Raw genomic sequence first — 23554 nt, forward strand, 5'->3', positions numbered from 1 at the left:
GGTTATTTTTTTGGCGCATTTAAAAATCAATTAACCCACATCGGGCATGGTACTGTCAAAACTAAAATAATTGTAACAAAACATATTGATCATCAAATTCTATAGAATGTGTTCTATTTATTAAAAAAGTAATTGTTTTTTTTCTCAGAAAAGTTTTATTTATTTAGACAAATAATTGTTTTTGTTTATGTATTTATTTATATATATATATATATATATATATATATATATATATATATATATATATATATATATATATATATATATATATATATATATATATATATATATATATATATATATGTATTTAATACTGCGATGAGGTGGCAACTTGTCCAGGGTGTACCCCGCCTTCCGCATGATTGTAGCTGATAGGCTCCAGCGACCCCAAAAGGGACAAGCGGTAGAAAATGGATGGATGGATGGATTTATTTAATAGAGTACTTCTGATTCTAATTATACAGCATTGTATGCAATTATCGTCATTTGATTTTCTAATGTCTTAATGTCCATGCTACCTAATCAAACAAAAATATATATAATTAGTATAATTTTGAAATATTAAAGGATGTATTAAAATACCTTTAAAATGGTTATACTAGTAAATGAATAATTATTTATTTCTGTGTTTAATGTTCAGCTCAGACCACAGGGGGTCGCTGTCTGACACGAAGCTGCAGCATCGTATTTTAAAGGCGTCTCGGAGGAGTCGAGCAGGTCGTTTTGCCGGTGAAAATGGAACAAAGCCGCACAATTGTGAGCGTTAAAGTATGATTTCAGACAAACGTCGTGCTTTGTAGGGTTTTTTTTTGTGATGTGCATAAACAACGAGGTAGGTGAAAAGAGTGACGAACAAGGCTTTGATAGACGTTTAACAAGGCGCCATATGGAGAACAACAACAACGACTACATTTGACTCGGTATCGGACACAACGTTAACATCCACATGTGCGTCGTCAAGGTAATGTTTTATTATTATTTTTTATTTAATGTGTGTTAAGTAGGTGGAAACGCTTTGTTAGCATCTTAGCTTGTTAGCATCTCATGCGTTGTGTTACATGAGCGTCCATAGTTAACATTCTATAATGTCGACATTTATCCTGACTCAGTCCAATTTAAATGTTTTTTTTTTTAAATATACAATGTGTGACACTGTAATATATACTGACAAAGGGGAATTGTATTGCCTGTTTGCGAGTATTTATGCTTCCACAAGGTGTCGCTCATCAGCACAAAACAGTAACATCTGACTTCAATCAATCAATCAATCAATCAACCAAAATGTATTTATATAGCCCTAAATCACGAGTGTCTCAAACCACATCCTCGGTTCAGACTTACTTTTTCTTTCCTATGTAATTATTTGTACAACACTTAAGTTGTAATTATGAATCTACCATGAATTGATTACATGGACCCCAAATTAAACAAGTTGAAAAACTTACTCGGGTGTTACCATTCAGTGGTCAATTGTACGGAATATGTACTGAACTGTGCAATCTACTAATAAAAGAATCAATCAATCAATAATTCATTCCCGTGGAAATTTTGATGGGTTTTAGGTGTTACTGTACAAAATGAGCCACAGAGCTAGCCTAAAACAGTAGCATGTTTACGCTAAAATGATAACAGGTAGCATGTGTGCTAACGATAGCATGATAACAGTCAGCATGTTTCACATACCAAGTTATACGACTCAAAGGTGTATGGCTGCGGGGGGGGAAAAAGTACAATTAGATGAAAAAGTTAGCGTGCTTGAGTTAGCTTGCTAGCGGGCTATTGTTGGCATGCGAACAGGTAACAAGTGTCACATACCAAGTTTTATAACCCTGGGTGAAACGTTGCAAAACTAGCTAAAAAAAAGTTAGCATGCTAATGTTAGCATGCTAGCACGCTAACGTGAGCATGATACAAGTTAAAGGCCTACTGAAATGATTTTTTAAAATTTAAACGGGAATAGCAGATCCATTCTATGTGTCATACTTAATCATTTCGCGATATTGCCATATTTTTGCTGAAAGGATTTAGTAGAGACAATCGACGATAAAGTTCGCAACTTTTGCTCGCTGATAAAACAAAGCCTTGTCTGTACCGGAAGTAACGTGACGTCACAAGAGCTAGTATTCCTCACAATTCCCCGTTGTTTACAATGGAGCGAGAGAGATTCGGATGGAGAAAGTGACGATTACCCCATTAATTTGAGCGAGGATGAAAGCTTCGTAGATGAGGAACGTTACAGTGAAGGACTTGAGAGGCAGTGATGGACGTATCTTTTTTCGCTCTGACCGTAACTTAGGTACAAGCTGGCTCATTGGATTCCACACTCTCCTTTTTCTATTGTGGATCACGGATTTGTATTTTAAACCACCTCGGATACTATATCCTCTTGAAAATGAGAGTCGAGCACGCGAAATGGACATTTAAAGTGACTTTTATCTCCAAGACAATACATCGGTGACACACTTAGCTACTGAGCTAACGTGTTAGCATCGTTCTCAAATGAAGATAGAAAGAAAATAAATAAACCCCTGACTGGAAGGATAGACAAGACCAACAATAATATTAAACCATGTACATGTAACTACACGGTTAAAAATTCTCAGCCTGGTAAGGCTTAACTATGCTGTTGCTAACGACGCTAAGGCTAATTTAGCAACTTAGCAACCGGACCTCACAGAACTATGTACTCTCTCCTTTTTCTATTGTGGATCACGGATTTGTATTTTAAACCACCTCGGATACTATATCCTCTTGAAAATGAGAGTCGAGAACGCGAAATGGACATTCAGTGTCTTTTATCTCCACGACAATACATCGGCGAAAAGCTTTAGCTACGAGCTAACGTGATAGCATCGTGCTTTAACTGCATATAGAAACAAAAAAAATAAACCCCTGACTGGAAGGATAGATAGAAAATCAACAATACTATTAAACCGTGGACATGTAAATACACGGTTAATGCTTTCCAGGCTGGTGAAGGTTAACAATGCTGTGCTAACGACGCCATTGAAGCCTACTTAGCAACCAGACCGCACAGAGCTATGCTAAAAACATTAGCTCTCCACCTACGCCAGCCAGCCCTCATCTGCTCATCAACACCCGTGCTCACCTGCGTTCAAGCGATCGGCGGAAGGACGAAGGACTTCACCCGATGCGTTTGGCGGCCCGGAGACGTAGGAAGTCAAAGTGAGGTCGCCGGCTAACGCGTCTGCTCTCCAACAAAGTCCTCCTGGTTGTGTTGCTGTAGTCCGCTGCTAATACACCGATCCCACCTACAACTGTCTTCTTTGCAGCCTTCATTGTTCATTAAACAAATTGCAAAAGATGTCCAGAATACTGTGGAATTATGAAATGAAAACAGATCTTTTTGTATAGGATTCTACGGGGTACCATAACTTCCGTTAAACTGACTACGTAACACGCATACGTCATCATACCGCGACGTTTCAGACGGATATTTCCCGGGAAATTTTAAATGTCACTTTATAAGTTAACCCGGCCGTATTGGCATGTGTTGCAATGTTAAGATTTCATCATTGATATATAAACTATCAGACTGCGTGGTCGGTAGTAGTGGGTTTCAGTAAGCCTTTAACTAAGTTATATGACTCTAAGGTCTATGGCTGGGGGATTTGAGAAAAATGAGTACATTGAGCAAAGAAAGTTAGCACTTTAATATTAGCATGCTTACGTTTGCATGCTAATAGTTTACAAGTTTCACGTACCAAGTTACATGACTCTTGGGTAGACGGTTGCAAATAGTTAGCATGCTAATTTTAGCATGCTCGCAAGCTAACGTTACCATGCTATCAGTTAGCATTGATTGATTGATTGATTGAAACTTTTATTAGTAGATTGCACAGTACAGTACATATTCCGTACAATTGACCTCTAAATGGTAACACCCGAATAAGTTTTTCAACTTGTTTAAGTCGGGGTCCACTTAAATTGATTCATGATACAGATATATACTATTTTCATAATACAGTCATCACACAAGATAATCATCAGAGTATATACATTGAATTATTTACATTATTTACAATTATTTACAATCCGGGGTGTGGGATATGGAGGGGGGGGGGGTTAGGTTTGGTTGGTATCAACACTTCAGTCATCAACAATTGCATCATCAGAGAAATGGACATTGGAACAGTGTAGGACTGACTTGGTAGGATATGTACAGCAGGTAGTGGACACAGAGAGATCAGAAAGTATAAGAACAAGTGTCTACATTTAATTATTTACATTTGATTATTTACAATCCGAAGAGGTATGATGAGGAAGGGAGGGTGTTAGTTTAGGGTTGAAGTTGCCTAGAGGTGTTGTTTTAGTGTGGTTTTGAAGGAGGATAGAGATGCACTTTCTTTTACACCTGTTGGGAGTGCATTCCACATTGATGTGGCATAGAAAGAGAATGAGTTAAGACCTTTGTTAGATCGGAATCTGGGTTTAACGTGGTTAGTGGAGCTCCCCCTGGTGTTGTGGTTATGGCAGTCATTTACGTTATGGAAGTAGTTTGACATGTACTTCGGTATCAGGGAGGTGTAGCAGATTTTATAGACAGGCTCAGTGCAAGTTGTTTAACTCTGTCCTCCACCCTGAGCCAGCCCACTTTGGAGAAGTGGGTAGGAGTGAGGTGTGATCTGGGGTGGAGGTCTAGAAGTAATCTGACTAGCTTGTTCTGGGATGTTTGGAGTCTAGATTTGAGGGTTTTGGAGGTGCTAGGGTACCAGGAGGTGCATGCGTAATTGAAAAACGGTTGAACGAGAGTTCCCGCCAGAATCTTCATGGTGCTTTTGTTAACCAGAGAGGAGTTTCTATAGAGAAATCTCGTTCGTTGGTTGACCTTTTGGATTACCTTGGTTGCCATTTTATCACAGGAAAGATTAGCCTCTAGAATGAAACCTAGGTAGGTGACCTTATCTTTCCTGGTGATAACAATGTCACCCACTTTTATAGTGAAGTCATTGACTTTCTTAAAGGCCTACTGAAATGAATTTTTTTTATTTAAACGGGGATAGCAGATCCATTCTATGTGTCATACTTGATCATTTCACGATATTGCCATTTTTTTGCTGAAAGGATTTAGTAGAGAACATCGACGATAAAGTTCGCAACTTTTGGTCGCTGATAAAAAAAGCCTTGCCTGTACCGGAAGTAGCGTGGCGTCACAGGTTGAAAGGCTCCTCACTTTTCCCCATTGTTTACACCAGCAGCGAGAGCGATTCGGACCGAGAAAGCGGTGAATACCCCATTAATTTGAGCCAGGATGAAAGATTTGTGGATGAGGAACGTGAGAGTGAAGGACTAGAGTGCAGTGCAGGACGCATCTTTTTTCGCTGTGACCGTAATTTAGGTACAAGCTGGCTCATTGGATTCCACACTCTCTCCTTTTTCTATTGTGGATCACGGATTTGTATTTTAAACCACCTCGGATACTATATCCTCTTGAAAATGAGAGTCGAGAACGCGAAATGGACATTCACAGTGACTTTTATCTCCACGACAATACATCCGCGAAGCACTTTAGCTATGGAGCTAACGTGATAGCATCGGGATTAACTGCAGATAGAAACAAAAGAAATAAACCCCTGACTGGAACGATAGACAGAAAATCAACAATACTATTAAACCATGGACCTGTAACTACACGGTTAATGCTTTCCAGCCTGGCGAAGCTTAACAATGTTGTTGCTAACGACGCCATTGAAGCTAATTTAGCAACGGGACCTCACATAGCTATGCTAAAAACATTAGCTATTCACCTACTCCAGCCAGCCCTCATCTGCTCATCAACACCCGTGCTCACCTGCGTTCCAGCGATCGACGGAGCGAAGTACTTCACCCGCATCCGTGCGGTCGGCGGCTAGCGTCGGATAGCGCGTCTGCTATCCAAGTCAAAGTCCTCCTGGTTGTGTTGCTGCAGCCAGCCGCTAATACACCGATCCCAGCTACAACTTTCTTCTTTGCAGTCTTCATTGTTCATTAAACAAATTGCAAAAGATTCACCAACACAGATGTCCAGAATACTGTGGAATTTTGAGATGAAAACCGAGCTTTTTGTATTGGATACAATGTGTCCGAATACTTCCGTTTCAACGATTGACGTCACGCGCATACGTCATCATACATAGACGTTTTCAACCGGAAGTTTAGCGGGAAATTTTAAATGTCACTTTATAAGTTAACCCGGCCGTATTGGCATGTGTTGCAATGTTAAGATTTCATCATTGATATATAAACTATCAGACTACGTGGTCGGTAGTAGTGGGTTTCAGTAGGCCTTTAAATTAGTAACAAGTTTTGCTTTTGTTTAGGTATTGTGTACTGTTGACTTTGTTTTGCTCAAACAATTGTATGTAATAAAAGAAAGTAGGGAAACTAGTTAAAATAATTGTTAGACAGTCAATAGCACTCACCATAAACACACTTAAAGATTTACATTTGGGACATATTGTGATCTTATCAGTGTTCGTATCACTCGTGGCTGATCGGAATCGGCTGCATAAAACCCTGATCGGAACGTCCCTACTTTTAGAGGATTATTTTTCCAGTTGAGAGAGATCCGGGTTTGAACATGTCGGTGTGGAGCAGGGCTGTTCAAACATATGACGCCATACCGGCCCCCTGAGTTCAGTTCAAAACTTGGGAGAACAAACAGCAAATTCCTAAAAACATTAGAGTGCTCCTGTTGTATAGAGCAACTTGGAGTACTGTAAACTGTAGACTACTGCATTTTAACCTTGCAAGAAAACATAAAACACTGGGGTCCAAACTTGTGCTTCAAGTTGTGTAAATGGTAAATAAAAACATAATACAATGATTTGCTAATCCTTCTCAACCGATATTAAACTGAATAGACTGCAAAGACAAGATACTTAACGTTCGAACTGGAAACCTTTGTTATTATTTGCAAATATTACCTCATTTGGAATTTGATGACTGCAACATGTTTCAAAAAAAGCTGGTACAAGTGGCAAAAAAGACTGAGGAAGTTGAAGAATGCTTATCAAACACTTATTTGGAACATCACACAGGTGAACAGGATAATTGGGAACAGGTGGGTGCCATGATTGGGTATAAAAGCAGCTTCAATGAAATGCTCAGTCATTCACAAACGAGGAGGGGGTGAGGGTCACCACTTTGTGAACAAATGCGTGAGAAAATTGTTTAAGAACAACATTTTTCAACCAGCTATTGCAAGGAATTTAGGGATTTCACCATCTACGTCCGTAATATCATCAAAAGGTTCAGAGAATCTGGAGAAATCACTGCACGTAAGCAGCAAGGCTGAAAACCAACATTGAATGCCCGTGACATTCAATCCCTCAGGCGGTACTGCATCAAAAAGGGACATCAGTGTGTAAAGGATATCACTACATGGACTCAGGAACACTTCAGAAAACCACTGTCAGTAACTACAGTTTGTCGCTACATCTGTAAGTGCAATTAAAAACTCTACTATGCAAAGCGAAAACCATTTATCAACAGCACCCAGAAACGCCGCCGGCTTTGCTGGGACCGAGCTCATCTAATATGAACTGATGCAAAGTGGAAAAGTGTTCCCTGGTCTGACAAGTCCACATTTCAAATAGTTTTTGGATACTGTGGACGTTGTGTCCTCCGGACCAAAGAGGAAAAGAACCATCCGGACTGTTCTAGGCGCAAAGTTGAAAACCCAGAATCTGTGATGGTATAGGGGTGTATTAGTGCCCAATGCATGGGTAACTTACACATCTGTGAAGGCACCATTAATGCTGAAAAGTACATACAGGTTTTGGAGCAACATATGTTGCCATCTAAGCAATGTTATGGACGCCCCTGCTTATTTCAGAAAGACAATGCCAAGCCACGTGTTACAACAGCGTGGTTTCATAGTAAAAGAGTGCGGGTACTAGACTCGCCTGCCTGTAGTCCAGTCCTGTCTCCCATTCAAAATGTGTGGCGCATTATGAAGCCTGAAATACCACAACGGAGACCCCCGGACTGTTGAACAACTTAAACTACATCAAACAAGAATGGGAAATAGTTTCACCTGAAAAGCTTAAAAAATTGGTCTCCTCATTTCCCAAATGTTTACAGAGTGTTGTTAAAAGGAAAGGCCATGTAACACAGTGGTAAAAATGCCCCTGTGCCAACTTTTTTGCAATGTGTTGCTGCCATTAAATTCTGAGTTAATGATTATTTGCAAAAAAAAAAAAGAATTCTCAGTTCGAACATTAAATATCTTGTCTTTGCAGTCCATTCAGTTAAGTATAAGTTGAAAAGGAATTGCAAGTCATTGTATTCTGTTTTTATTTACGAATTACACAACGTGCCAACTTCACTGGTTGTGGGTTTTGTACTTTGTAAATTACAAAGTACATGATCTTTTGAGCAGACCTAATGGTCTGTGCTGTCACAACCACAATCAATAAAATAGTTTCTGTCTCTATTAATGGGGCCTGGGGAACCCTCAAATATACACATCCAAAACAATAAAGAAAATGTCTAAATAAAATGATGACCAAAACATTAAACATCTTGTCTTTGCAGTATGTTCAATTAAGTATAAGTTGAAAAGGATTTGCAAATCTGTCTTGTTCTGTGGTCTGGATTATGGTTTATTTTTTGTTAGTTTTTGGACTCATAAGTTCATGTTTTTGTGCACCCTTGTTTGTTTTGGAGACGGCGTGGAACCTGAGGGTTCCTGGTTCAATCCCCAACTTCTACCAACTTCGTCACGTCCGTTGTGTCCTTGAGCAAGACACTTCACCCTTGCTCCTGATGGGTCGTGGTTAGGGCCTTGCATGGCAGCTCTCGTCATCAGTGTGTGAATGTGTGTGTGAATGGATGAATGTGGAAAAAGTGTCAAAGCGCTTTGAGTACCTTGAAGGTAGAAAAGCGCTATACAAGTATAACCCACATTTTAGTTTCCATAACGACTCATTAGTTTCACCTGCCTCATGTGTTTGGATCACGCACTTGCTCTAATCAGAGACAATTATTTAAGCCTGTTTTGCCAGTTAGTCGTCCTGGTGACATTGCTCTGTGCTGCTCTGCTCATGCCATAGTTCATGCTCTGTTGATGTGCTTTTCATGCTCTCATGCTGCTCGTTTCATGACACAGTAAGTGTTGTTTGTTTTATGTCCATAGTTTACTCTAAGTGTTAGTTTTTGTTTCCTTTGCTAAGTTGTGCCTTCGCCTTGTGCGCCTTTTTGCTTTGTAGTACTTTGAGTCAAGATTAAATCATGTTTTTACCTGCACGCCATGTCCGTAGTAGTCCGTTTGCTTCCTGGGAAAACAATCCTCGCAGTAAGCTGCGAAAACCTCCACGTCATGACAAAATCATTGTATTCTGTTTTTATTTACCATTTACACAACGTGCCAACTTCACTGGTTTTGGGTTTTGTACAGAAGTGACGTCAACTTTTGGTCAGTTACACATTTTTTTCATAATGTGATTTTTGTAACTAAGGTGTTGCTGTAGCTTGTTTACTGCAGAAGCAGTCAGTAGTCATGTGTTCAACATCTTTAGTTGTACGAGTAGTGTACCTCAAGGTTTCATTTTAGGTCCTCTCTTTTTCTTCATTTGGGCTAGTCAACTGGTGGCCCGAGAGTTCAGTTCAAAAACCTTGTGAGAGACATTTTTGCAGCAGGTACTTAAAAACACTAGAGCGCTGTCATAGATTTGACGGGCTTTTTCGCAGAAGGTCTTTAAAAAGAGCAGAGTGCTCCTGTAACTGCCAAAATAAATAGACCAAAATCAAACGTCCACTGTGGAGGACGCTGGTTCTCCCTAAGATGCAAAATAAGACTAACAGTGAATTAAGAAGTCTTAACTTTTTGGAAATGTTGTTCACTCTTTCTAGAAGCTCCCACAGGGACCGTCTGAGCCCCAGTTATCTCTCATCTAGTTTTTATGCGTGTCGCAACACGATTCTGCACGGCCCATCCTATCCAGCTGCATGGTACACCACGTCACAGCTGCCAGAGGGTCGTCCCCCTCACCCCACCGGCCACGCTTGTAGTGCCGTTATTGTTGTGACAAAGAATGCCACTGTAAGCGATCTCACTCGGCAGCGGGATGCTCTCCTTGTCTTCCCCAGAGGAGGACGAGATGATGTTGGTCAGCGCCCTCCTGAGCCTCGCCGGGTGGGTGTCCCTCTACTTCGCCCTGTGTCGCGTCAACGGGCGCCGCAGCTCCGAGTGGAACTGTCGCCTCGTCACCTTGTTGCATGGGATTCTTGCCGTCTGCGTCACGGCGTACATCGGCCACGTGGACGGACCGTGGCCCTTCACACATCCAGGTATGCTCTTGTCAATTATAACATTGCTGTACAATCTAATAAGAGATTTTAAAAAATGCATTTATTCACCAATATTGCGCTAGGAAACCTGAAATATCTAGATCAGGGGTGTCCAAACCACGGCCCGCAGGCCAAATGTGACCCGCCGGCGTCTTCAAATTGGCCCGCTAGACAGCGGGAGTTCAATGAACAATTTGACTGGGAGCGGTGTATCCAGATATCATGTATACATATTCAATGGTCTGACTGTTGACATATAATCGCCATCTGGTAGCCAACGGAAGTCCCTCTGGCATTAATTATACATTCAACTAAACGAAGTACAGCATTTATTTACATGACCCAATCCAAACAACCTTCCCTTGTCACGGTGCAGAAAAAAAAGAAAATCAACCTGTACAAAAAGTCAACAAACATCATCACACACTAAACTTTGTGGATATTATTAAAACAAATGTCCAATCAGCATTTAAAAAAATGACACCCATTTAAATCCATTACAAGGGAGGTTGCGGATAAATGCACACTTATCCATGTTTGGTGCATTTTAGGTACTTGATATTTCTGATTGATTAAAACACTTTAAGGAGGTTGTGACGGAAGTAAATAGGTAAGAGAACTTTCACATATTCTTAATAACCAATTATAATAATTATTAATTATACACACATTATTATATTATGTACTTGTGTATGTATATATATATATATATATATATATATATATATATATATATATATATATATATATATATATATATATATATATATATATATATATATATAGTATATATATGTGTATATATATATGTGTATATATATACATATGTGTGTATATGTGTATATATATATATGTGTGTGTGTGTGTGTGTATATATATATATATGTATATATATATATGTATATGTGTGTGTGTATATATATATATACATACATACATATACACAAAAATGTGTGTGTGTGTGTGTGTGTGTGTGTATATGTTACTTTGCATGTGTTTTAAGCCCCCGGCCAAATATTTTAAGCCCAATGCAGCCACACAGTCACAAAGTTGGGACATCCTTAGTCTACATGACTGAAATTTTACTAACAAGTCCTCTTAATGTATTTATTGCTCTTGAAAATGAATCTGGTACTAACTTCCCATAATACCAATTGGTTTTTTTCATACTCTGTCAGCATTTCCTTAAGCATCCTGTGGAAAACATCAGTAGAAGAGGACACAAAATTGAGCACTTAACGGCTGTCCTTCTTTTTGGATCACATTTGGCTTGAGACTTTAATAATTTTCCATCTAAACTCAGATCAAAAACCTTTTTGTTCACAGTCTGATTAAAATGATCGCTGCAAATTTACACTTCTCTCGTTTGGTCCGTCCCATTATGCGCCTCCTCATATGCAGGCTGACTCCTTTAGTTGTATTGCTACAACCTGCAACAATGCATCTGGCAGACATATTTGATAATTCCTTCAAATTCTGCGTGAAAATAGTATGATTCGGGTTGAAGATGCTACCAAAACATACACAATATGAAATTGCCTCCAGTCTTGTGTAGATGAGTCAGCAGGCTGATGCAGGCACGCCCACATTTGATGCAAAAAGTGGGTGTTCCAAAATGTGCTTAAACTCATTACAAAACAAGCCTACAGTCACTACTGTGTCTACTTTGAGGGGGAATTTCACCTGTAGACATCATTTTTGGGTTTAGAACTATGAAATAAGTGCCCATGTTGTTAGCATTTTAGTTGTAGCAAAAACACCACTCAACACTGAGCAAAAATTCGACCGATTTATAGTTTTTACATGGTCATCGTCTCAGGGCAATCAATCGATCGCAACTGGACTGTTCAGTTTCTCTTAGAAGACGTTTCGCTCCCATCCAAGTAGGCTTCATTAGTTCATGCTCATAGACTTCGATTGATCAGCTCTCGATCCGACCAATCTAAATCCAACCTAAGATTATCCGATTTAAGATTAGTCAGATCTAGATCTGACCAATCTAAGCCTATGTGCATGAACTGATGAAGCCTACTTGAGTGAGAGGCGAACGTCTTCTAAGACAAACTGAACAGTCCAGTTGCGATTGATTGAATGCTCTGAGAATACGATGACCTGGATGAATGAGAACATCCATAATGGTCATCATAAGACCTGCAAAAAATCAAATTAATCCTTTTGGCTCAAAAACATAAATGAAAAATTAACTTAGTCAAGCCCAAAAACATAAAAAGTCAAAGAAAAAGTAACAAACTTAGACTTTGACCAAAGACTTGTAAACGAAAGTCCAGTCCTATTTCTGTGCAAACTTCTTATCTGACTTCTGACACCATTTGTCACTGAAGACGAGGAATACAACCAGGATTTGAACTAGGGTTTTGTGCAGACCTGGGCAAATTAAGGCCCGTTAAGCTTTTCAATCTGCTCCACCGGACATTCCCAAATGATTTTTTTAGATCTTTAAGATGGAAAGTGTAGTTGCCATTATGATGTGCAGTGATGTTTTCTAATGACCGTAAGTTTTGAACTATACAAAGTATTTCAATAGTTCGAATCTGCGCTTTTGCTTTATATACAAGTTACTATGGTAAAATAATTAGTTACTATGGTGATCTAATTAGTTACAATGGTGATCTAATTAGTTACTATGGTAATCTAAGTCACATCAGCTCAGACGAGGCACCAAGCAGTGTGGGTGGGGAGCGTTTCCACAGAGTGTTTCCAGAGCGGCCGGCCTGAAATGTGGGTGTCAGGGACAGATGCGGATGGAGATTTTTACAACCAAGTTCTAAAGCTTAGTGATGTATCAGATTGTCGGGTTTATTTTTTACCCTTCGCGTTCATATTTCGCTCTTTGTTGCATTTTTGTTGCGTTTCGCTTGATTGTAAAATATGTCGATCGAGACGTCCACATGTTGTCAATATTCAGTGTTTTATCGTTCATAGTTAATATTGTAAATCCCACATTCTTTATTTTCATGTACTGTACATTCTGGGTGTCTCATTTAAAATTCTATTCCATTTTTTAAAATGGTCTGTCATAAGATTTTTAGCATTCAATCAGACATTATTGGGAGGTTTTGTATTAGTGTTCCTAAAAATAGATATACCGGCCCCCAGACACATTTTTTTCTCTAAATTTGGCCCCCCGAGTGAAAATAATTGCCCAGGCCTGCTCTTACTTACTTACTTACTTACTTACTTACTACTCCTTCTAGGGCATAGGCTGTCAACAAGTGACCTGGTCTGGCAGGTTGAAAAACATGCCATTAAAGAGCCATGCAGGTTCACCCTTGTGTTGTAAAGCCAAACAAATAAAAGTACTCTCAACCCTTAATGTCACATGATGAAGACTTAGCTTTATATCTAAATGCAAAAACAATACATCACATAATCAAAATCAATCCAGACATAACAGTTAGATTGCGTGTTGTACTAAGGCTGGCGCTGTTGCCTCACAGCGAGAAGGTTCTGGGTTTGATTCCCGGGCTCGGGGTCTTTCTGCGTGGCGCTTGCATGTTCTCCCTGTGGCTGCGTGGGTTGTATGCGGATACTCCGGCTTCCTCCCACTTCCAAAGACATGCACCTGGGGATAGGTTAATGTGTAACACTAAATTGGCCCTAGTGTGTGAATGTTGTCTGTTTATCTGTTGGCCCTGTGATGAGGTGGCGACTTGCCTTCCACCCGAGTGCAGCTATGATAGGCGCCAGCCCCCCGCGCGACCCCAAGAGGGACAAGCGGCAGAAATTGGATGGATTGGACAAATAACCATAGCATAGGTAGCCTGTCATTACACTGTTCGCATTTAACATCTTTGCTATGTAAAACACAAAAATACCTACAGTCGTGGTCAAAAGTTGACACTTGTAAAGAACATAATGTCATGGCTGTCTTGAGTTTCCAATAATTTCTACAACTCTTATTTTTTGTGATAGAGTGATTGGAGCACATACTTGTTGGTCACAAAAAACATTCATGAAGTTTGGTTCTTTTATGAATTTATTATGGGTCTACTGAAAATGTGACCAAATCTGCTGGGTCAAAAGTATACATACAGCAATGTTAATATTTGGTTACATGTCCCTTGGCAAGTTTCACTGCAATAAGGCGCTTTTGGTAGCCATCCACAAGCTTCTGGCAAGCTTCTGGTTGAATTTTTGACCACTCCTCTTGACAAAATTGGTGCAGTTCAGCTAAATTTGTTGGTTTTCTGACATGGACTTGTTTCTTCAGCATTGTCCACATGTTTAAGTCAGGACTTTGGGAAGGCCATTCTAAAACCTTAATTCGAGTTTGATTTAGCCATTCCTTTACCACTTTTGACTTTTGTTTGGGGTCATTGTCCTGTTGGAACACCCAACTGCGCCCAAGACCCAACCTCCGGGCTGATTTGGAGGTAATCTTCCTTTTTCATTGTCCCATTTACTCTCTGTAAAGCACCAGTTCCCTTTGCAGCAAAACAGACCTAGAGAATAATACTACCACCACCATGCTTGACGGTAGGAATGGTGTTCCTGGGATTAAAGGCCTCACCTTTTCTCCTCCAAACATATTGCTGGGTATTGTGGCCAAACAGCTCAATTTTTGTTTCATCTAACATCACATGGACAAAGATAAGACCTTCTGGAGGAAAGTTATGTGGTCGTTTTCAATGGACCCATAATAAATTCATAAAAGAACCAAACTTCATGAATGTTTTTTGTGACCAACAAGTATGTGCTCCAATCACTCTATTACAAAAAAATAAGAGTTGTAGAAATGATTGGAAACCCAAGACAGCCATGACATTATGTCCTTTACAAGTGTATGTACATTTTTGACCACGATTGTATGTGGAACTGACAAAATACACCGAATACAAGCATGATGGAGGTCATATTTAATTTGGAGGTGTATTTTGTATTAGTGTATTTTGTATTGTGTATTTTTGTATTTTCTATTGTGTATTTTTGTATTGTGTATTTTGTATTTTGGTTTGGTTTCTACATTTTTCAACCTATCAAAATGCTATTTTGCTTAGGATTTACTGTTTCATCTACATAACTCTCAGTATGATGCAGTTTAGTAATCTAGTTTAGTATATACAGTGAGTAAATATTGACTTTATTCATGTGTGTTTGTAAACAAGGTACAAAGAACACACCTCTGCAGATAAACGCCCTGATGCTGAGCCTGGGCTACTTCATTTTCGACATGGCCTGGTGCGTCCACTTCCGCACCGAGGGGGCCGTGATGCTGGCCCACCACACGGTGAGCATCCTGGGCATCCTGCTGACCCTGTGGCTGGGGGAGTCGGGCATCGAAGGCTGCGCCGTGCTCTTCGGCAGCGAGATCACCAACCCCCTCCTGCAGGCGCGCTGGTTCCTCAAGCAGACGGGCCGCTACGGGACGCCGCTGGCCGACGCCGTGGACGTCCTGTTTGTGCTGCTCTTTGTGCTGATGCGAGTCTTCGTGGGAGGGACAATGCTGTACTGTGAGCTGATCTCTCCGAGGCCCAGATTCTTCATCAAGTGCGGGGGAGTGGCCATGTACGCGCTTTCCTGGGTCTTTATGGTGGACATTGTTCGCTTTGCCGTCCGCAAGAGCAGGACTTGGCGCCAGCGGCGGCGTGAGCAACAGGAGGCGACTAATGACGATAAAGGCAAAAAGGACTGATGAGTCATACTTTTAGCAAATACTTTTCATCTATGAAACTGAGATGCTAGGCAGACTGTAAGCAGCCAAGCAAAACGTGGCTCCAAAGTTTGTTTACATCACAATCCTTGCGGGCGTCATATGTCAAACTCGTATGCTTTTTCGTGTACTCAGGGGAACAAATATTTAGTTTTGAAGTCATATTAATAAGCCTGCTTTGAAAATGTGTTGGCATTCGCTTGCCCTGCTCATTGCCTTCTCAAACCTTTTTTTTTTTACCAAGTGCCACCACAGCAAACCCTTGGCTCGCCAAGTACCAGTAGCGTAGTCGGCCTAAATATTCATCAAAAACCAAGGTAGAGTTTTTATTTAACTATTTAATATTTTTGGCAACTGTAACATTACATACAATTTGAACAGTAACACTGTGTTTGAATATTTAATTAAGTGATTCTTTGGTGTACCACGAGATGGAGCCCGCGTATCACTATTGGTACCCCAGTTTGAGAACCACTGCCTTAATGTGTATTGTAGTGAGGTGCGGTTCGATACTGAAATCCCGACACTGCCGATACCAGAGTGTTGTGCGCTAATATCGATTCTTAAATTAAAATATTCATACTTTTGATACTTTATTTGTTTGGGATAATGTAAACCATCGCAAGGCAGGAACTCAGTATAAAGTAACTAAATAGTTGAGGTCTTGCAATTGAGGGAACTACTTTTTCTTCCGCTTAGGTAAGTCAATACAAACGCAGTCATTCAGTTTATTTAGGAAAATGAGACCAAGTGTATTTGGAGAAACTACATACAAAGTGAGATTATTAATATTAAATAACGCATTCAGTGCAAAATAACACAATCATTTGTTACGCTGTGTGATTTCACAACGTTTAAAGATTATTTCTTAAGAGCAGCAACACTTAAAGTCACAACTTTTTCAATTTTACCGGACACATTAAGTATATTTGCACAGATTATCGGATCTGTATCGCCGATACCAGCTTGAATTTTACTCCATCGGATCGGAATACAATCTGTTGTATCGCACATCACTAGTGTAGATGGAAAGTATACAGTAGTTGGGGATTTATTGTGTAAAACTGCCTTGAATAAACATTTACTCACGCGAACGAGTGAAGATGACACAACATTAAGTACACTGGCCTTTTCTAGTGTTTATGCAGATTTATTTGTGCAGTCATGTACTACAATTTATTTTCAGAATGTAAATATACACAGAGGAAGTAAAACAAAAAACTATACTGGTGCGTGCCTTAGTTTTCTGAATGTATGATTGTATTTTAATGTCATTAAATGACTTCTTTGAATGCACTCTTTTGTTCTGAATTAGGTGTGTCTAAAGCTGTGGTGTCAAGCGTATGGCCCGAACAGGTTTGCCAAGTATAAAAATGAGCCGAAATTTTTGAATGAAAGAAACTGCTGTTCTAAATTTGTCCACTAGATGTCGCAATAGCAAATCTTTGTAGATGATGCTACATATGTTAAAAATAAACCACATGTTAGTGCATCAGTCGAGGAAAAAGAGCAAACTACATAAATAACATACTGTAATTTGATTTTGATATTTTTTTATCTTGATAGATTGAAAAAAAAATGAGTTGACTGATGAACATTATCACATCATTTATTCAGAAAATGACAAAGATAGAATACTATTAACCGCAACATGTAAGTGTAAAAAAAAACCAACAACATTATGATTTGTACATTTTCAGAATGTTCTTGTTCTATTTTTAAACAAAGAAAACAATCTTAAGTTGTCATTATTTTTAAGTTATCATGCCGTGATTTTACCAGTCCGGCCCACTTGGGAGTAGATTTTTCTCCATGTGGTCCCCCCCATCTAAAATGACTTTGACACCCCTGGTCTAATGGAATATATTTAAAAAGTGTGTTATTGCTTCCACTCAGCTGTCCTCTCATGAGAAGAAGTGCCACCACATTTGTCCAAGAGGTGGTGCTGTGGTGTTATCTGAATTTATTAGGGAAACTGAAAACTAGTTTTAAACATGCATTTTTTTTAGCACCATGTTATTATTTAATCACCGTATGTATATTTGATAAAACTGCTTGGTTTAAGAAATGGACCTTCATAATGTGATTAGGTAACCAAACAGATGCATTTAATAGCTAAGAAACTGGATTTGGCTTATTAAAAAAAAACATTTAGTAGTTACGTTTGTCGTCTTTTTTATTGAGTGTTTTGTGTGTTTTAGTTGCTAATCCCTCCTGCCTGTTATTATATGTCAAACACGTCATAACGCACAATTTCAGCATATATTATATAGATACTAGAGTACTTTTAATGATAGGAATCAAAGTAAAATTATGTTTTATAATAATAATTTAAAAAAAACATTTAGTAGTTACGTTTGTCGTCTTTTTTAGTGACTGTTTTGTGTGTTTTAGTTGCTAACTCCTCCTGCCTGTTTCAAATACGTCATAACTCAAATTTCAGCATACATTATATAGATACTAAAGTCATTTTATGCTAGGAATCAAAGTAAAATTATGTTTTATAAAAAATAATAAAAAAATGTAGTAGTTACGTTTGTCGTCTTTTTTATTGACTGTTTTGTGTGTTTTAGTTGCTAACTCCGCCTGTTATTATTACGTCATAACTCAAATTTCAGCATACGTTATTTAGATACTGAAGTAATTTTTTAATGATAGGAATCAAAGTAAAATTGTTTTATAATAATAATAAAAAAACATTTAGTTACGTTTGTCTTTTTTATTGAGTGTTTTGTGTGTTTTAGTTGCTAACCCCTCCTGCCTGTTTCAAATACGTCATAACTCAAATTTCAGCATACATTATATAGATACTAAAGAAATTTCAATGAAAGAAATCAAAGTAAAATTATGTTTTATAATAATTACAAAAAAAAAATTTAGTAGTTACGTTTGTCTTTTTTATTGAGTGTTCTGTGTGTTTTAGTTGCTAACCCCTCCTGCCTGTTTCAAATACGTCATAACTCAAATTTCAGCATACACTCTATATAGATACTAAATTTATTTTATGCTAGGAATCAAAGTAAAATTATGTTTTATAAAAATAATTAAAAAATGTAGTAGTTACGTTTGTCGTCTTTTTTTATTGAGTGTTTTGTCTGTTTTAGTTGCTAACCCCTCCTGCCTGTTATTATTACGTGTCAAGCACGTCATAACTCAAAGTTCAGCATACATTATGATAGGAATCAAAGTAAAATTATGTTTTATAATAATAATAAAAAACATTTAGTAGTTACGTTTGTCGTCTTTTTGCATTGAGTGTTTTGTGTGTTTTAGTTGCGAACCCCTCCTGCCTGTTACTTTTACGTGTCAAACACGTCATAACTCAAATTTCCAGCATACATCATATAGATACGAAAGTAATTTTAACGACGGGAATCAAAGTAGAATTATGTTGTATAATTAATTTAATTCAACCCGGCTACTTTTGGAGTTTTTTTCCCCATCTCCGGGCGGAAGTGGCTCTCGGGCTAGCAGGCTAGGGCGTTGCTAGCGGCACACTGTGGTATTTCCCCCCTTGCCTTTCCTCAATTTATATCCTGACATAAATGACGCCGAACGTTGGAGGGAAGAAGCGTGTGAGTGCGCCGGGTTGTTTTTAGCACCTCTTTGGACTCCCGTTTTTGTTGGTGTTGTTGAAATACGTGGCCTCGGAAGGACTTGCTTGTTACTTTCTGTCCCGTTAGCTTTTGGCTATGCTAAGCTAAGCTTCGGTTTTCCATCCCCGGGCTGTGGAAACATGGAGTCAAGGAGCGTCTGTCGGTGCTAAAAAACTAATTTTTATTTGGATTTTTTCCGCCCTTCGACGGACACTTTGTCGCTCAACACAGAGTTAGGAGAAGAAAGCCACTCGATATTTTAAACGCGGCGTGCTGTTTTTTCCACTACTTTACAAAGCACACGACGCAAAGTTTTTTTTTTTTTTTTTTTCAACTGTTTTGTTAGCTGGAAGCTAACAAAATTGGACATTTCCTTTGAGGATTCTCCTGCAAATATTTTCCCGTCTATTTTACATTTAAACGCTAGCTGTTGTTTTTTTCCCTTTCCAAAATACATCATTTTTTCGGTAGCGAAGCGAGCAGACTGTGAACGGGAGAGGGGGGGCCCCACTGGAGGAATTTGCCGCATCTCACAGGGACGTCTAGCCACTCATTCAAGCCGAGCAGGGGTGCAGGCGGGCGGGCAACGTCGCGTTGGATTACCGCACGGAAAAAACTGGGATGGGAATTCAAGGACATGCAATTTGCAGCGGCAGTGTTGGGAAGGATTATCATCTCCCCCAGGCCCTGATTCATTTTTAAGGAGTCCTAGCTGCTGCTACCACCCAAACATAAGGATATTTACCATTGACAGCTTTACTTTCAATATTTATTTTTGACGTCGCGCCTCATCGCACTCTGGAAAATGTTAATCGGATATAAATCGCTGCAAATCTAGAACCGGAAGCCCAATGAGTGACACACAGTCCAGCTTCACTGACAGGTACAGTATACCAGCAGTAAACATGTGTGTTCTAAATCACTGCATTGTGCTGACTAATAGCTGCCTTACACAATGTAAATACCAAGCATCTTGATAGAAACCCTGCTGATGTCATAATGGAAAATGGACCTCTAGATTCTAGTGGTCCATTTTCCATTATGACATGAAATATAGTCTGGTGTGCCGTGGGAGATTATGTAATTTCACCGAGCTGTGTTAAAAGTAATTTTTGCAAACCAGTAGTTATAATCCGCAAATAATGTGACGTTGTTTTGTGTCTGTGCTGTCTAGAGCAGTGTTTTTCAACCACTGGTGTGCCGTGGGAGATTATCTAAATTCACCTATTTGGGTTAAAAATATTTTTTGCAGACCAGTAATTATAGTCTGCAAATGATGTGTTGTTGTTGAGTGTCGGTGCTGTCTAGAGCTCGGCAGATTAACCGTGTAATACTCTTCCATATCAGCAGGTGGCAGCCGGTAGCTAATTGCTTTGTAGATGTCGGAAACAGCGGGAGGCAGTGTGCAGGTAAAACGGTGTCTAATGCTTAAACCAATAATAAACAAAAGGTGAGTGCCCCTAAGAAAAGGCATTGAAGCTTAGGGAAGGCTATGCAGAACTAAACTAAAACTGAACTGGTTACAAAGTCAACAAAAACAGAATGCTGGACGACAGCAAAGACTTACTGTGGAGCAAAGACGACATCCACAATGTACATCCGAACATGACATGACAATCAACAATGTCCCCACAAAGAAGGATAAAAACAACTTAAACATTCTTGATTGCTAAAACAAAGTATATGTGGGAAATATCGCTCAAAGGAAGACATGAAACTGCTACAGGAAAATACCAAAAAAAGAGGAAATGCCACCAAAATAGGAGCGAAAGTCAAGAACTAAAACACTACACACAGGAAAACAGCCAAAAACTCAAAATAAGTCACGGCGTGATGTAGGGCTGGGCGATGTATCGAATATACTCAATGTATTGCGGGTTTGTCTCTGTGTGATATAGAAAATGACTATATCGTGATGTTCGTGTATACGTTCTCACGCAGTTGCTTTTAGCTACGGGCATTACACTACAGGCTTTTCTCACTCTTTCTTGTCTCTCCTTCTCACAGAGAGATAACACAAGCGCACCCTCTTACATACGTCACATACTGAGCGCGTGCAACGTCATACGCCCTCGCCGAGCAGAGAGGTAGCGGCATGGTAAAGTTAGCTGTGATGCTAGCAGAGCGGTGCGAGTGGTAATACGAGAGAAAGAAGGTGCCACTCTGGTAACAAATGAAGGAAGAATTAATTCCCAAGAAAAAAAACACGAGGTCCATCGTCTGGCGGTGGTTTGGCTTCAAGTGGGAATATGTTGAACAGACAACAGTAACATGTCAAGTAGGCGGAAAAAGTGTTGCTACAAAAAGTAGCATTGTTGCTTATTTGTAGCATTATTTGAAAGGTCACCCGCTAGAGAATGAAGAGTGCTTGAAACTCCGCACGTCAACATCTCGGTTCGGTGCCACACCAACAAAATGCCGAAGCAATTATTTCCAGATCAACACCGTATGAAAAAAATAGTCAACAACAGAAGGAGATAACGTCCGCAGGAACCTACCACATAGCGAAGAACATTCACTATTTGATTTCCTATTATGCAGCTCATTTTTATTTGACAGTTATTGAAATATCTTGTGTGACATCATGCACAAAAGTGCACTTTATTTGTTTTAAACCATTGTAGTGGCGTTCTGTACAAAAAGTACACTTTAATTTAGTGTTGTTTTGATATGTCATCTTAGTGACATCATGCACAAAAGTGCACTAATAGCTTGTTTTAAAATGTCTCTGACAATCTTGCACTTTCTGTTTTGGAAATTACTGTTTAATAACCGTTTAATAAATACAGTTTTGATAAATTGACTTAGTTGTGGTTTCGCTCTCTGCATGAAAGTTTAAAATGAGCATATATTACTGCAGTATAAACAAGAATGTTTTAATGTAGACACATAGAATCATCATACTGCTGTGATTATATGCATCAAGTGTTCATTCAAGGCTAAATATCGAGATATATATCGTGTATCGTGACATGGCCTAAAAATATTGAGATATTAATAAAAGGCCATATCGCCCAGCCCTAGCGTGATGTGACAGGTGGTGACAGTACACCTACTTGGAGACAAGAGCTATATTGATGCATGCTTGGTTATGGTTTGAATTCATATCCAACAATTGCGACAACTACTTTTAACTGTCAACTGAGTTTCGTTTTTTAATGATTTCTGCTGGTGATGTGCCTCCGGATTTTTTCAACGCAAAAAATGTGCCTTGGCTCAAAAAAGGTTGAAATACACTGTGTTATACAATGTAATTACCAAGCATCTTGATAGAAACCCTGCTGATGTCATAATGGAAAATGGACCACTAGAACAGTGTTTTTCAACCTTTTTTGAGCCAAGGTACATTTTTTTGCGTTGAAAAAAATCACACCACCAGCAGAAATCATTAAAAAACGAAACTCAGTTGACCGTAAAAAGTCGTTGTCGCAATTGTTGGATATGACTTTAAACCATAACCAACCATGCATCAATATAGCTCTTGTCTCAAAGTAGGTGTACTGTCACCACCTGTCACAGCACGCCGTGACTTATTTTGTGTTTTTTGCTGTTTTCCTGTGTGTAGTGTTTTAGTTCTTGTCTTCCGCTCCTATTTTGTTGGCTTTTTGTCTTTTTTTGGTATTTTCCTGTAACAGTTTCATGTCTTCCTTTGAGCGATATTACTTTGTTTTAGCAATCAAGAATATTTCAATTGTTTTTATCCTTCTTTGAGTGGACATTGTTGATTGTCATGTCATGTTCGGATGTACATTGTGGACATCGTCTTTGCTCCACAATAAGTCTTTGCTGTCGTCCAGCATTCTGTTTTTGTTTACTTTGTAGCCAGATCAGTTTTAGTTACGTTCTGCATTGCCTTCCCTAAGCTTTTCTTAGGGGCACTCACCTTTTGTTTATTCGACACCTTTTTACCTTGCACACTGCCTCCCGGTGTTTCCGACATCTACAAAGCAATTAGCTACCGGTTGCCATCTACTGATATGGAAGAGTATTACAC

At 39.2% G+C, this 23554-nt stretch overlaps 2 protein-coding genes across 11 annotated transcripts in view; both read left to right on the forward strand.

The window, feature by feature from the left end:
- Positions 1-639: 639 nt before the first annotated feature.
- tlcd5a (TLC domain containing 5a) lies at positions 640-15993 on the forward strand. Of its 5 annotated transcripts, XM_062060206.1 has the most exons (4): positions 664-756; positions 3121-3186; positions 10093-10293; positions 15420-15993. In XM_062060206.1, the coding sequence occupies exons 3-4, from the start codon at positions 10104-10106 to the stop codon at positions 15944-15946; spliced, it is 717 nt and encodes a 238-aa protein (XP_061916190.1). In that variant the 5' UTR covers positions 664-756; positions 3121-3186; positions 10093-10103; the 3' UTR covers positions 15947-15993. The 5 variants fall into 5 exon arrangements, with proteins under 5 accessions (XP_061916188.1, XP_061916187.1, XP_061916190.1 ...); XM_062060204.1 differs by lacking the exon at positions 3121-3186 and having other exon boundaries at positions 640-756; XM_062060203.1 differs by lacking the exon at positions 3121-3186 and having other exon boundaries at positions 646-961.
- A 3422-nt stretch (positions 15994-19415) lies between these two features.
- arhgef12a (Rho guanine nucleotide exchange factor (GEF) 12a) overlaps positions 19416-23554 on the forward strand; it is a 103884-nt gene continuing 99745 nt past the window's right edge. For all 6 annotated transcript variants that reach the window (XM_062060208.1, XM_062060211.1, XM_062060212.1 and 3 more), the window contains exon 1: positions 19416-20443. In XM_062060208.1, the coding sequence (XP_061916192.1) occupies positions 20412-20443 (32 nt within the window). In that variant the 5' untranslated portion in view covers positions 19416-20411. The remainder of the gene's footprint in view (positions 20444-23554) is intronic.

This window comes from Entelurus aequoreus, linkage group LG10, assembly GCF_033978785.1.
Source record: "Entelurus aequoreus isolate RoL-2023_Sb linkage group LG10, RoL_Eaeq_v1.1, whole genome shotgun sequence".
In the NCBI taxonomy this organism is placed as follows: domain Eukaryota; kingdom Metazoa; phylum Chordata; class Actinopteri; order Syngnathiformes; family Syngnathidae; genus Entelurus; species Entelurus aequoreus.